We start from the raw sequence: 15,356 nt of genomic DNA, 5'->3' as shown, positions 1-15,356 counted from the left end.
CCGATATCCACCAAAATTCGAGAACTCGTGATTGAAAGAAAAGAGAAAAACTTGATAACACCAACCCTTGCAATTCTTTACAAGAGGTGTCATAGAAAAAAAGAAAAGAGCAGAGAACTTTCGATCTACGGCGGATCGACAAATTCTAGGCGACTCGATTCACGCTGAACACGACAGAGTTCGCAGGTCACCATTTTCCATTTCCGCGTGGCGTGCTATCTCTGACTGTGTCCGTTGAAAAGGTCGCAACGTAGGATCGACATTAGCCACGCGACGAATCATTTCCGCGAGCCACCGATCCCAATTTCTGTCCGGTCGTTGCATATATTTTACCGTTACGGCCTACTAACTTCGATCAACTTACGAGGAGGCCTGTGGCTCGTCGTTTTCCGAGTTCAGCTCCACCTACGTAACCTGGCGACCTCCTGTTTTCCATACTCTGGCCGTTATCCACCGCGTTTACTGTTTATGCGGCTGTGTGCATACCCGAGAGGAAGTTATGGATGCGGCCAGCGTGAAATCAAATTTCTAACGATCGAAACGGTTCCCAGCGCAGCTAGCTGCGTGCTATTGGAACTCGTTTTGTCCACGTTCATTCTTCCTCGAACTTGGTGAAAATAGTGAAACACTGGTCCATCAGCTCGAGTTCATCGGTCCAGTTCGCTCAATTCGGTATCGATTCGATAGAAAATCGCGAGGGCGGAAACGATTCACGAACAAGAAAAAAATCTAATATTTTTCTCGTAATAGGGCATCGCTTATTGGCTTCAAGTGAGTCAACTTGGATTTAGTTAGATTCGATTATTTTCCACGATTACTCGCCCCCCTCGTTAGATTAACGATGATTCCCTTGGAGCCAGTAGGTAATTGTTTGCCTCGATGTGGAATAGGAGAGGGTGGCTGTTTGGAGAGAAGAGGTTCTTCGAACTCGAGCATTTTATGGAGGAAGTTATCCCCGGGTTTCATTCGTAGTTTCTTAATACACTTTTAGAGGGAGTTAGCCTTTGAGAAATGCAGCTTAATCTTGGAGGATTTCGTTGGCCGTATAGTAAAGGTGTATACGGAGAGCACAGAGAGTGTAGTTAAGTATAGTATAGTTCATTTTTCTGAGTATACCCAAGTAGTAGATCTTAGTGTTTTGTGTCTTAAACACAGAAAATATTGTTCGGACTCTACAGTTCCCTCTTATTTCTTTTCGCGTCCTTATAAAGAAAAAGAAAAAAAAGGCTCCATTTACTCATACGTAATAAAAAGAACTATATATCGTAGAATTTTCTTAAAGCAACACGACGTTGGTCCAAGTCTGAGGAACGCGAACAAAGAATTCGCTTTTCGATATATCCAGCGAGGCGGCAACAAATTTCTCTTGCAACGGTGGTCGCACACGGCCACGACAATGGTCGCGTTCGCTCAATCGGATTTTATTTCGCTTCGCCCACGCCGTCAATTACGAACCAGCCATAAATCCCGCGATCTACCGCGCCTTGTCACGTCCATCTTCCTTTCCACCGCTCTTTAAACCCTAAAACGGAAATTAAATCCGCGCTTTCGTCTGCCCTCGAAATTAACTCTTGATTAACACCTGTTACGGCTAGTACATCGGTGAAATTCAATGTCGATGTCGTTCCACTGAAGTGCAGGCTAGCTTTTCGTCGATAAAATTCGGGAACGTCGAACAGAGCAAGAGTCGTGCGAATAGATAAATTTTCAATGAACGAGAAGCGTGAAGTGTGTCATTTTGTAGTCGTCGACGCGACGACCTCGATCGAGGATATTGCTCCGGAACCGAGCTGTGCCGAGCCAAGCCACCGGCAATTCTGTTTTTTCGGGGGGATTCCTCGCTAATTACGATCGCCGATAAATTCTGTACTCGCCATTCGCGATATCGCGCTGCTGTTCGGTGAATATCATCTCGAACATTTTTTATTGCTGGACCGCTGTTGAATAAGAATCGAGGTGTTCTCTTTTTCATGCTTTATAAAGCTTCTTTTTTTGTATTTTACATAGCCAATGGCTAAATAACCAATATGGCGAGACGGTAGTACATAACAGATTGGCACAGAGTTGTACGAATATACACTAGGACGTATTCATGAAGTAAGCATCATGTATTCATGCGGTGCAATTAGTAGCAGATAGTATTTGAGCGGAGTCAAAAGTATTTCTTAATCATTTTTAATAAGATATGGTACTTTTATGATAAATGAAATAAATATAGCTAAGGTAACTGAAATCCACGCAATTGTCATGTATATCAATGGTTGGATAGATTTTCAGTAGTAATTGTATCGATTTCTTTCCAGTAGAATGAGACCGAATATGGTCAGACAGACATACATAACGGATTGAGAGTTAAACGAATTCACTGTAGGATGTATTCATGAAGTAGAATATGTAGGGAAGTCTGTAGCCAGACATGCAGGATAGTCAATGAATATTATGCTTGCAAGTAAAATGAAGTGCATATAACAAGTTGCATAGCACAATATATACATATATTAGTAAATGCATACACTGACTAGCCAATGTATATAAAATGTCTACTATTCCTACTCAACGTAGGTATTGATCCACTAAACAGTGCATACATTTGCAACAGTATATGAAAAAAAATATATCAATGTACACGTATGCTAGTAAAAGCATTCATTTAAATTTCATTGTTTACGAAAACATTTGCTTACCAAATTAATACGTGTATACGTTGATTCAATTAACATCGCAGTTGCGAAATAATTAATACAACAAAGTATAATAACGCATTTACTAAATTAACACTTCAAAACAATAAAGTGGCGCAGATGCCCCAGGAACGCAACATTGTTACGATTGTCAAGAATTGTTCGACCTCAAATAGATTGGCAATATCAAATTAAAAGTGCATCTAGTGTTTACGTATCGTATAGTGATTATTTTACATAGAGCGCCAATTAACGTGCAATCGATATGTCGACCGCAATATATTTAAATTACGATTCGAAATATTTCAGTAGCAACCATCCCCATCGAAATTACTTTAAAACAGTTTTATTTATCATCGCCTATCTTACTACTTCGTAACATCTACCTAACTATCTTTCCCTTCGAAGTGCCAAAAGATGATGCTCCACGTCCACAAGGCGAAGAATTAGTAAACTATAGGTTCCACTTTGATCCATTAACTAATTTATTCCTGGTGAGACAAATTTTACTCGCTTACGGGACGTGTAATCAGTAACAGAGCCGCGCCACTGACGCGTCTATCCTCTTTTCCAACTAAGCAGCGTCTGTGTCTTTACACCAACGCCCAAACCCAGGCCCTTTCTCATTTACTGATACTCGGTTGTGCGCGAGCGCGCGGCCTCGATGAATCCTCCAACTCAAACTGCATTGTCGTAATGCGGAAAGTTCACCAATTGGATCCGAAGTTTTCTGAAAACAAGGGCGCTTTAGCCGCGTACGATGTTCCACAGATTCTACGGTGAAACGGTCAAGCCTCGAATCGGAAACAATGATGCGGTCGGCACAGTTCGCGGCACGTTAATTGCCGTTCAATTCCACCGGACGTTTACCTCGCCCGTGAATTTTCACGCTCAACTTCGCCATTATGGTGAACATTACGTCTCACGTCGTGTTACTTATGGTATTACTATAACAAAGCTTTCTAGCATCCTTTACGATTTCGAATTATAGCAGAGTCGTTTAGATTCCCTCAACTAGGTTATAATACAAGAATAATGGAAATCGTATCGGTCCGATTTATAAATATCTTCTTCCTAACTGATAAATTCGATTAACAAAATATCGCGATATTATTAAACTACGATTTTACGTTTGGATGAATGCAACTAACGAGATGAAACTTTCATAAAGATTGGTTTCGTCTACAGCTCTGCCGTTTTTGTCCGTGGTTATTTAATTTATACCCAGCTTGGTAAAGGATCATTAACGCTTCGTACTAATTGTAGCTTGATTGAAGAGTTTTTACACGTAGCACCGCTTCTGCATATAATTTGACGACGAAGTACAGAAACATTTGCGCAAAATGAAAAGAACCTGTGTTAAAAACTTGGGTGCTTCGAATCCCATTTTAATTAGATATGTTCACAATAGAAGCGCGAGCGAAATTTCGAAATACGGAGCTACCGAATGGACACGTAGCTATTTGTCATGGCGGCTGCGAGTTGCATGAATCGAAGGTAATTATGCCGGCGGATGAATCGTCGAAGCTTGCACGCGATTATTATCCTCCTTGTGAAAGGGAAATCGATTCGAATGGAGCATTTTTCAAGGTATCTAGACGCGTGACCAGAGAAATGTCGGCGAGGCGGGCTAGGAGAACAATGAACAGGAGACAATTGATCGCGTCAAACAAATTTCGCCGGATCGATGTCGACAAGCGTCCACGCGACCCAATGGAAATAATGCAGCTGCACAGATCGGTCGCTTCGTGATTTTACGATCGACTGCAACGGACGAAACAATGGTCCCATTATTTATTAGCTAGATTCTCCGTGCATTACGCGCGTCGAATTTGCTAGGTACCACGCCGTCCAACGATCGTTCCGACGATTTATCCGTAGTTTAGGATTCCACCTCTAATCCCCGGACTTTTGCCTATCCTCGTTTTCACCCGAGGGCCCCGTCCCCGTCGTATTTTGTCGATCCTATCGCCTTCCACGAATTATTAACCATGTTCACGCCACCGTCGAACAATAATTTCGTTCCTCCTATACCCTTGCTCTCGGATAAAAGAGAAAAATTTGTGGATATTAATCGAGGAAATAGCATAGTCAGGTGATGTGCAACGTTAATTAGAAATATTCGCCATTCGGCAGAATCGAATATAGTTGATTTTTAAATTAAAAGGCGTAATTATGATTTATCAAAATATATATATGTTTGTTCTTTGTTTTGCAAATTTGCTCCAATCGATATGAAATTTAGTGAATACTGTAATGTACGCGTATGCCATATACGATCGATGTTTGCTTTGACAAATACTGCTAAAATTACTTCAACATTTTCCGTATGTTATTTTACTTTTTTTATATTTTTATTTTATGTATCTTTTTCATTGATATCTATTTCGTATATATATATATCGAGTGACTGGCCATAAGAAATGTATCTGTGTATTTAAATGGTAGGAACTGTTCCAAATAATTGGTTGTCCTTCTAAGGAATATATACTGTTTCGAAGGAATTAGAATTTGTTTGACGCTTTCAAGCGAAGCTGGAGTAGTATCTTTAATACGAACAGGAACACGAGATCCAGGCCGTGCGTGTAATTGGCATCGCGTCGGTGTCGAGTGCTTCTTTCGTGCCGAATATTAACGGGCCGCGATGACTGGAAATCTCGCGAGTATACCGATAGAAAATTTGCTCTTCACCGAACGCCGCGAGTAGTTGAGGATCGATAAACCACCGCGAAACCTTCCACGACCAGCCAAACTGTATCAAAATCATTTCTTTTTCCTTCTCTCGACCGATCTGGATTCGCTGTGAATAACTCACGAAATATTCTCATTTACTTATCTCTAGCTGTCATCTGCTTTTACGCAAAAATTTCTACTCGCGTTAGCTTCATTTCGGACATTTCCAACATCTTTCTACCAAAAATGTTGTCGTCTTTTGTCTTAAAAAGTATTCACGCTCTGCTGAATCCAATTTTTCTTTTTCGAAAATCAGCACCACGAGTTAAAGACGCGAGTACGTTAAAAAATTTAGTACAATATAACAATACCGAATATTTAACGAGTTTCTAGCACCATTTAGCTCGGCCAGAATTCTGTCCGAATAGAAAGCCGACACGAAGAAACGAGATCCATTCTTCGCCGGGCGAAAACTGTTTGATACGAAGTCGCGCGTTTTGTCCGCGCGAGTTTACAACGATGGTCTACGCTTTCGTGTAGAGGCTACACTTTCACGAGAGAAGCCAAAGCCGACCCGCTCCGTTGCGGATTAGGTAATCTCGCTGTAAAAGTGACGTAATTTATGAAACTACTTAAACCCTGCCCTCGGATATAATACTCCCCGCAACGAGCCAGGCGTCGGTCCTTCCATGATGCAGCAAGCTCGAGATGAACTCCTCGAATGGAAATTATCGTTGCACCGCACGGCCGAGTTCGCTTTTTTCGAGTGCACATGGAACAAATGGCGGCCCACAGGGTTTCGCTCATATCGGCCAGATTACCGACCTGGTTGCGCTAGAAATTAAATTACACCGCTGGTTTCACGCGCAACTCCCAACAATTCTTCGTCTCTTTAGCTTTTCTTTTTTTCCTTTTATTTTGTATTTTTCATTTTTTTTTCTTTTTGTTTTGTTTTGTGGAACATAGAGATAATTTCGAAAATTAATTCAAGAGATGCAGGAACTATAAGAATAATCCATTGCACTGTTTTATTCAGCTGATTGATGTCCTGTTCGAGTATGCTCGTTTAGATATCGCCGCTTGGCATTGATAGCGGCACAACTGAATAAATGTAAACTTTAAAGAGGAGGCTTTCTAAAATATACATTTTTGAAAATACTAACTACCGGTGTTATTAGTATAACAACCCCTCTGATGGAAAATTGATGGTATTATAAATACACTGTTTTACATGACAAAGATAGAAATATAATATAAACCTTATACGCGATAAAAGCAAATTTGATATTTTTCGAGTTACACCAATATTATTGTCAACCAGCGATACGTTCTCCGTCTATTTTATGTTCGTGATCCTTTGGAATTTATTTAAAAGCAGAAAAATCCATTAGAAACGAAATTCTATCATAGTTGTGCGCAATAGGATTGAAAGTGCTTCCAAGATTAAGGCAATATTTCACGGTTAAAATTTATCGCGTTTGCTCGAAATACGTAGATAAACACGTCTATTTTAATGAATGCATCCATTCCATAAGCGGAATGCTCTGTTAGAAGAGTTACCCGGAAAGTAATTTATTACCGGTCCACGTGTGCGCAACGATAAAGGCTCGCGCGCGTGTTCAAGACATTTATACGCTTCACATTGACATTATCTTATACCCGTTTCGCAACTTCTACGCGTACACATTCCGCATTGTTAACCGGGGTCGAGTGAGTGGCAGCTTTACAACGACAAATGGACGCGGAATCTCGGTTGTCCGCGCAGGCAAATTACTCGTTGCCAAATAATAAACAAACCGTTAAAACAAGCAATCACCGGTTGAATCAGGATATCTTCCTTAACAAGTTACTTGGAACTTTCGTTCTCTTTAATAAGAAGTTTCTTTATCGAGCAAAAGTGAAAAATAAAATATTTCTCGTCTGGGACAAGGGGAAATTTTTTGGGAGACATGATATGGCAAAAAAGAATCATTAATCTCAACACCGTCGGCATATCGTGAGATGCTTCCAATCGTCGGACTCCTAATACCACTCTAAATGCTTTATATTCTATTCCCATGTCACAGATACTATACAAGATTACCGACTATTAATCAGATAATATGTTAAACTACTGGTTAAAGTACTAGTTAAACTACTACTATAAAATCGTTCATATTGTATCATAAAGCTAAAGGTCTAGAAAAAATTATCAAGTTCACATTGTGTTAGACAAATATTGCACAGCGTTTGTATTTTAAAAGCAACATTACCATACATGTGCTATCCTCGGAAAGGAGCGTCTCGACATTTAAACGCTTATACTTTAAAGTAAAGTCACCTACCTTGAATTCAAAGCAAACTGTCATGGTCACTTACGATCTAATACTATCAACAAACCAATCCTTTTGGACCCTCGACTACGCAGCTATCGCCTTGCACGCGTTGCAGGACCATCTGCGACGAAACTTGTACATGGCGCTAGCAAGCCCGATATAAAAGGAAACATTTTGAACACGGTGAAACGGAAACGAAAACGAGTTGCATAATAGCCGAGGTGCAGCAGCGGAACAGACAACAGGCGTGAATTTAAGTATAATACGCCACAGCATTTTCCGCGGAACGTTAAAGCCGAACGAACATCGTACACGGTATCCGCGTTTTATCGCCTGCTACGGTTTCAACGTCTACACCCTTGGCGAGCTCACAGCCTGCCATTATACATATATACACCGGCTCGGAACACTGGCGCCTCGTGCTTCTCGAGATTACCATCATAATACAACGCGGGAAAGAAGGCATTAAGCATCAATTTTTCCCGCGTTTCGGGCGCAAGCTTAGCTGGCACCATGTTTCGGCTGCTGCTTCGCGTGAATGGCGGCTCGGAGAATGGAACGAAATGCACTGTATCGGGCGAAATTCGAGAAACACGCGCTAGACACCAAATGGACCTGAATGGAGCACCCACCTAGTGTTTTCGAAACAATAAATTGGTTTTATCTTGAGGGCTGTCCCCCATATGAAGATATCGGTGTACTTTGCAGCGCTGAAAAGGGCACGGGATAAAATTTTTGCTCCGCGTTCAAGGGTTGGGTTCGAAGGTTTTTATGGAATCTAATTCGAGATGGAATATCGGTTATGGAATTTGAAAGGGATGAGATGAGTTTTTCTTTGCGTGGGAAGTGCGGTGTTATTATGGCGAAGGATGTTTCTAACGTACGTTTATCTCGAAGAAATGTTACGAGGTATACTAAGGGAATGTAGGGAACAAGACGTGAATGTTAAGGTCGTGTAGAGTGGAAGATAAGAGCGTGTCTTACCAGAAAGGATTGAGAAAAACGTAAGTTAAAAGGCGACGAGTAAATAGCGCAGCAGAGCTGTAATGAAAAAGCTCGCGCACTAAAATTTAAAAATTAAGCTGCAAGGTGCGGTACGTTGTGTTTTATAATTATATTTCGGGACCCGTAATTACGTTCCTCTAACTGAAAGAAACAAAAATTCTTTCGTGTACTGAAAAGAAAAAAAAAAGCTCTTGATTAGAGCAATGAAAATTCACCATGTTCGAAATTACGCGACTTTCATAAGCGTCCATCAGCGTCATTCACCTTTCGAGTCAACGATATTGAATTAACGAGAAACGGGAAAGCGATTAAAAAATACGGGGACAGCGCGCGAAAGAAAGAAGAGCGATGCCGGAAAAGGGGATAGAGAGGGAGAAGACGATGGTACAGGATCGTGAAAGAAGCAGCCGTGAGCGATTTTCATACAAATTCCCGAGCTACCGGTAATCATAGCAAAATTAAGGTCATCCATCACCCACGGGCCCCATTCTATCTCGCTTCCTTGCTTAACTTTACGGAACTCGCGATCCTAAAAATTCCTTCATAGATCGCGATATATCCAAAGGATACATTAATCTAAGCTATGGTGTCAATTTTTGCGTAAAAATTATATGAATATATGAAAAAATGTCTAATTTCATTAATATAAATAAAATGTGTAATTATTAAACAGAAAACATATTATTAAACATGATGTAAGTACTGTTTGTGATAAAAAGAAAGATACACGTGTAAAATGATATGAAATTTCACGGTTTTTAACTGGTTGACAATATATTCAATTATAAAATTGTTCCTTTATAAAAGATAGATCTCACATATCACGTTTCTCACCTCTGGTCGCAATATGTAAAGGATAAACACAATTAACGATTGTAAACAATGAATCATTAAATAAACTAATGAGAATCATAAATAGTCAATGAATAATTTTTTTATCCTTCGCCTTTTCTCGCCTTCCCAGCTCATCCTGATTCCATTTCGTAAAAAGTTTCACTTAAATTTCAACTATGAACAAATATTTATAAGATTTCTCGTATAACAGTCATGCCAACAGCAACCTGAGCAGATTTAACGAAATTCCATTGAGCGATGTAATCTCATTTCATGTGCTGCTCGGTAGCACCTTTGCAAAATGCGCGGAAAGCTGATGAAGAAAGATCGACACTAAGACGCGGCGCCCTTCGTTTCAAAATGTACGTACAGGGGAGCAAAAGGCTCCAAGGAGGGTAAATATTTGAATATACCATTCGAGTAGTGGTCTTTTCTCTAAAAAGAACATGATTCTTTTCAACCACGTTTGTGTGCACGCGGTAAGTTTCAGAGAAGTAGAAGAGGCGCGCGCTTGACCAGACGCGTTACAAGTTCTACTTGACAAATTAAACTTGGTTCCTCTTAGTGCTGTGTCTTCCGCGAATACATGGTTTGCGTTACAATATTTGGAGAACTGAGGAATTTTAATCGAAAGAATTGTGTGTAATAAAATTTCAAAATGTTTTATATAACACATACAATACGGAAATAAAAGTGTTGAAATACTTTTGCATACTATAATATTATATATAATTGTAAAATAATATAATTCATAACTATTATCTAAAAGTCGAATTCCATTTGTATTTTTCTAAAACCAATCGAACAGGAAAATACAAACATACGCAATCAGCTAGGAGTAGAATACCTCCGTGCTCAGTCGGACGAGCGTTAAGTAGCGAAGGTCCGAGAGCGGCCAGACATCCAACAAATAACTTTTACTTTCAGTTTTACGCCCGTAATTGAGCAACTACCGGAAGAATACGATAGCTGTGGAGCTTTACGACCGTTGTAAAATTGTGTGGCACGTCGGGCCATTACATTCTAGCGTAGCCCGTATCCGGACTCGTCCTCGTTTTGGAAAAGTTCATACAGTTTCGAAGTACTTTACTTTCGTCGATGGTTCCTCGCGGGTTATCATAAATTTTCGAACGTACGGGTCACGCTGATACAGTCGACAGGGTATTAACGTGCTCTTGGACGATATCTAGCGTGAGAAATGCCCCGGCGGCGAAGAAACGTCGGTTTCGCAATTTTTCCAAGGACCGCCGTTGCAATTTCTCAAACGGCAACGTTCAAGGAACAGGTAAAAGGCGAACGCGCGAGCGTAACGATATTTCTCGCTTCAAGCCACCGTCGTAGCTCGCTTTCGTTAACGGGCAAACTTCGAGCCGCGCTTTTATATTTTTTACAAGTTCCATTTTCGCTGCGCTTTTAGTTAAAGGAGGACACGCTCGGTGATAAATCGTTTAAGTTTGAAAAATAAAGCGGGCTCGGCCGCGAAAGAAGAATGGTGGTAATGAACAGTCCTGTGAATGCTGAATGCTTGCAGTTCCATGCCATGGAAGAGAACTTCACTGACGGCTTCCAAATGCGCCACGTTTTATAATCGTTTATTAAACAGACCTGTCGTTCTCATTCGTTTTTTTTTTAAACCGAGGACAAAATACGTTACAACCACCTATACACATGAAAATTTACGAAATTACTTATCGAGCAATTCGCTTAATAACGATTAATCGTTTATTATTTAACGAATCATTTCTCGTGCTTGCATCGAGATTTCTATAAATTATTTCGACATTTATCAAGAGATGAAGCAAAGTCGACAGGTCGAGAAGGTAATTTGTTTGCCGCGATACAACGAAGCCTTACGGCGGTGAACGTCAGATTTAAATTATCTACGAGCAGAAGCGCGAAAGAAGGTATCGAAAAGCCATAATACGTATTCCATTCTAGCGGCTTATCGAGTTTATCCGGAATTATTGTAGCTGCTACAATGCACCAACGCGAGACTTGTGCGAACGATTATTTTTACCTTTTTCTCCTAGCTCGTTCTCTTGCCCCTGCTGCACTTCGAAACTCTATATATTCATCCTTTGTTAGGAAACGTGATTTTTCTTCTCCTTAAAAAGCATCTCGTCGAGCGTATGAATTCTCGAACGAAGTACAAGTAACAGGGAACAGTGGAACGCCGCGGGAAAAAATCCAGGATATGGAATATCGTTGCCGTGACTTTCCCCTCCTCTAAACTTCTTTGCGTAGCGTAGAAATAATTATAAAACTACAAATACACGACTGTAGAAACATGAGAATGTATGCTCGATCGTTGGTAACGTTCGGTAAATATCCAAATAGAAAAGTAAAATCAAGCTTACCAAGGAAAGGAATATTATTTTAAACGTGAAATATTATTCAAAAATAAAGTGTTTCCATGTTTGCGGTTGTTTAAAAAAATGTTTCCCATAAATCATATTACAAATCAATCTTCGAAACTGACTGAAAACAATTACGAAAGCAATCGATACGAATTAATCTCGACCTTTTATTTCCAGTCCATTACTATGCTAACGTTGTCGAAGCTGATGAACGGAAACCGTTTGAGGGTAAGCGTTTTCGAACGCGACGTGCATTCCCGCTCTAAGCTCCACTTAAACGGCGAAGGGAAGGAAAGAGCGAGCGAAGAGGATGAGTCTCGTCGTAAAATTGTAAGAACTTTCGCGAAGCTTGTCGAAGGCCTCTTCTGCCCTGCTGCGAACTTCCTTCGCTATCCTATTCGAGCACGGGGCGGGAAAGACGCTTTCAGAAACGGTAATTTTTCTTTCCAGACCGCTCGGCCGTTTCTTAAGGTCGCGTTGCTCCATCTACACACGTTGAGAGGAATTTAAGTGTGGCGGCGATGGTAGTCTTCGTAAGAACGGAAGTATGACAAATTGAAACGACCATCGACACGAGCGATCTCCAATCATATCGGCCACTGGAAGCCTTCCCCCTCTCGATTCCTCTTTCGATGATCGGACCGCATCCGTACTTTGGCTTTAAAGGAACATTATTTCTGTGCTATCGATTCGATATTTTTCACCGTGACTTTTGACCGAATCGTAAAATCTTCAAACGATGGGGCGAAATGTTGGTAATGCAACCGATTGGTTTGTTGGATTAGGATACATTTGAGTCTTACAAGAGAACAAAGTTGTTTTGTATCCTAGCAATTTCTCTTGCATTATCTTTGAAAAAGTGAAGGTTTAAAACGCTAAATAAAATTATTATAAATGTTTTCATAAAACCACTCGATGTCACTCGATGATTAATTCCTTTCAAATAATATCATCACTAAGAAAAATGAAACAGGTCTTAGCGTTAAAAGATTTGTATTTCACTCAATATACTTTTACAGTCGTAATATTAATCGCGTTATAATAATTCACTAAACGAAAACACACCATCTTTCGTATAAATGGTCATTATACCACCTTATTTTACAATTAACGCTCTTTCGTTAATTCGGTGTTAAGTGGCTAGCACACTCTAAATAATGAAGTTTGTACAACAGCACGCGTTGTTGACCGCTTTTTCTCTTTTATGTCATTACAGCTTTCGCGTCAAGTGACACGTGTAACGAGAAATGGATTGTTTCATGCATGACAAGTGCCCGAATCAACGAATGTCACGAAACAAGATTTATTGCAATAACAATTTTTAACACTGGAAAAATATATTTCGAGCAGGCCATTCGCGCACGTACACGCGTATCAAAGTACAGGACTTAATTTAATTAAAAACGCGATACAAAAAAAGTAACGAGAACGATGTGCTTGACAAAAGTGATCAAAAGCACTTTTGATTAATGCTGAAAAGTTGGGCCAATGTAAGTGAATAGCTTTCAACAGTGTATAGATGCGTCGTTCTATCGTTTGCTACAGTTTTGCATTAACGATATAATTATTAACGCGACTGTGACTGGCGTATATTGTTGTAACGTCGTTTCTCTGTATTTTCAAATTTGTTTGTTAAGCGAATATATCTGGAAAAAAGACGAGCTTGTTGTTCGAATGTTTCCATTTTTATGAGGATGATGTGTCGCTTTACACGTGCGCATTTAGTGACACAAACATATGCATCGTGAATATGTCCTATCAACAAGATTCTTTTAATAGAGTCCGATTTTTATCTATATAAATGTGAATGTATTAAGCTACCTCTTGGCATGTCGATAATTACACTTTCGGTGTGATTTGTTGATTCTTTACATTTCAAAAGGGTGATAAAGCAAAATTTATTTATGATCATTATATACAATTTATTTACTATATATGATTGAAATTTTAATATAATCTTCAGTAAAGCAGACAGCATATTGCAAAAATATCGCAAAGGGTAGGACATGAGAAAGCGATGATAAGCTAACAAAATTAACAAAGAGTAAATCAATCGGAATGAATAATTCGCATTCAACGTTGGAACTTGATACCGAATATCTACCTGTACGAATCCTGACACAAAACGAAAACGTTAATCTTGTAACTCAATTAAAGAATAGAACATGAAAACAGTCCAACAGTAATAAATCCTCGTGTTTCATATAAATATGCAAGAACATCACCGAAAGCAACGTTCTCTGCCAACATAGATATCGTTTAAACTTCGTAAATTTTAACCTATATCGGTTTATTGGAATTCTAATTTACTTCGATTATCGAGTTCCATCATACAGAACTTTTGTTTGACAACGAAAAATAATGTTTATATTCCGATCTATATGTAGCCGAATGGAAACGGTACTCTAGTGGTTATCCCGAATAATGGCGAAATACTATAAAAATTACTTACGCTGTGCCGTTATGTCGTCCGATGGAGATCAATCGATAGATCTGCAACTCGACTCGCTGGCCGGTGTCCGGCACAAACCTATAGGTACACCTTGATGGTCCTTCGAGGGACGGCGACTTTATTTGCCCAAAGCCGCGATCCGATTTGCTGAACAACTGTCTGCTGTCCAACGTTATGTTGCACACTGAAACAGAGACAGAGAAAATCCATAAATCGTCGACGGATAGATCGAGAAAACCAGAAGCCCATTAACCGCAACATTTTGAGGATTAAAAATGGAAGTGAATTATATATCCTGCTTTCAATCGGAAACATTTCCTACATTAATGGACTCATCGGCTGGCAATATTGTCGGCCGTATGAATAATCCAGACCCGATTATACATAATAACGTTACGAATGAAGGTTTATCACGCAATTTAGCGAGTGGTATGTACATAGATGTATAATTGATCATTGAACGCGTGAAATGCTCAGACCGTACGTGATTGTTATGTCTGTTTAATTTAATTTGTGGTTAATTTGGTTGAAGTTGGCTGGGACAAATTTGACCGAGTCAACTCCATCCAATGCTTTCATGATACATACAGGGTTTTCGTAAGCATTTCTCTTCTTACATCGAAAAAAATCCATTTCAAACACACCTGTTGCACTCGACCGATCGGAAAGCATTGCTTCACAGCCGATCGATGTTAATTAAATGTACGTTGCGTCAGGCATGAGGTAGACGCACAAAAGAGCTACTTCTTACTCTTGTATAGAGCATCGAAACTATATTGAAAACTTTATTTTCAGATGATGCAAGATATTCTATGACGTATATATATACACATCATATACATGTATAATGTATATTTGTAAGTTGTAAATAATATGTATAATAATATATATCGTATATAATTAGTTTGCAGATGTTTTGTACATTTGTAGGGAGTTTAAGAGTAAAATAAGTGTAGACAATATATATATAATAACGTTAGTCTTGCTATAACATTTAATTAGCGAAACGAATTTTTGTTTAGGTTTTTAATTATTTAAT

The 15,356-nt window shown here is 39.5% G+C and overlaps 1 protein-coding gene across 5 annotated transcripts in view; it reads right to left on the bottom strand.

Moving 5' to 3' along the window:
• Positions 1-15,356, bottom strand: part of LOC117234791 — a 269,398-nt gene that overhangs the window by 149,722 nt on the left and 104,320 nt on the right. For all 5 annotated transcript variants that reach the window (XM_033496329.1, XM_033496331.1, XM_033496330.1 and 2 more), the window contains exon 4: positions 14,318-14,501. In XM_033496329.1, the coding sequence (XP_033352220.1) occupies positions 14,318-14,501 (184 nt within the window). The remainder of the gene's footprint in view (positions 1-14,317; positions 14,502-15,356) is intronic.

The sequence above is a fragment of the Bombus vosnesenskii genome, unplaced genomic scaffold (assembly GCF_011952255.1).
Source record: "Bombus vosnesenskii isolate JDL3184/JDL3185 unplaced genomic scaffold, Bvos_JDL3184-5_v1.1 scf7180000013309, whole genome shotgun sequence".
Lineage (NCBI taxonomy): Eukaryota > Metazoa > Arthropoda > Insecta > Hymenoptera > Apidae > Bombus > Bombus vosnesenskii.
This window is presented reverse-complemented; position numbering and strand designations above follow the sequence as displayed.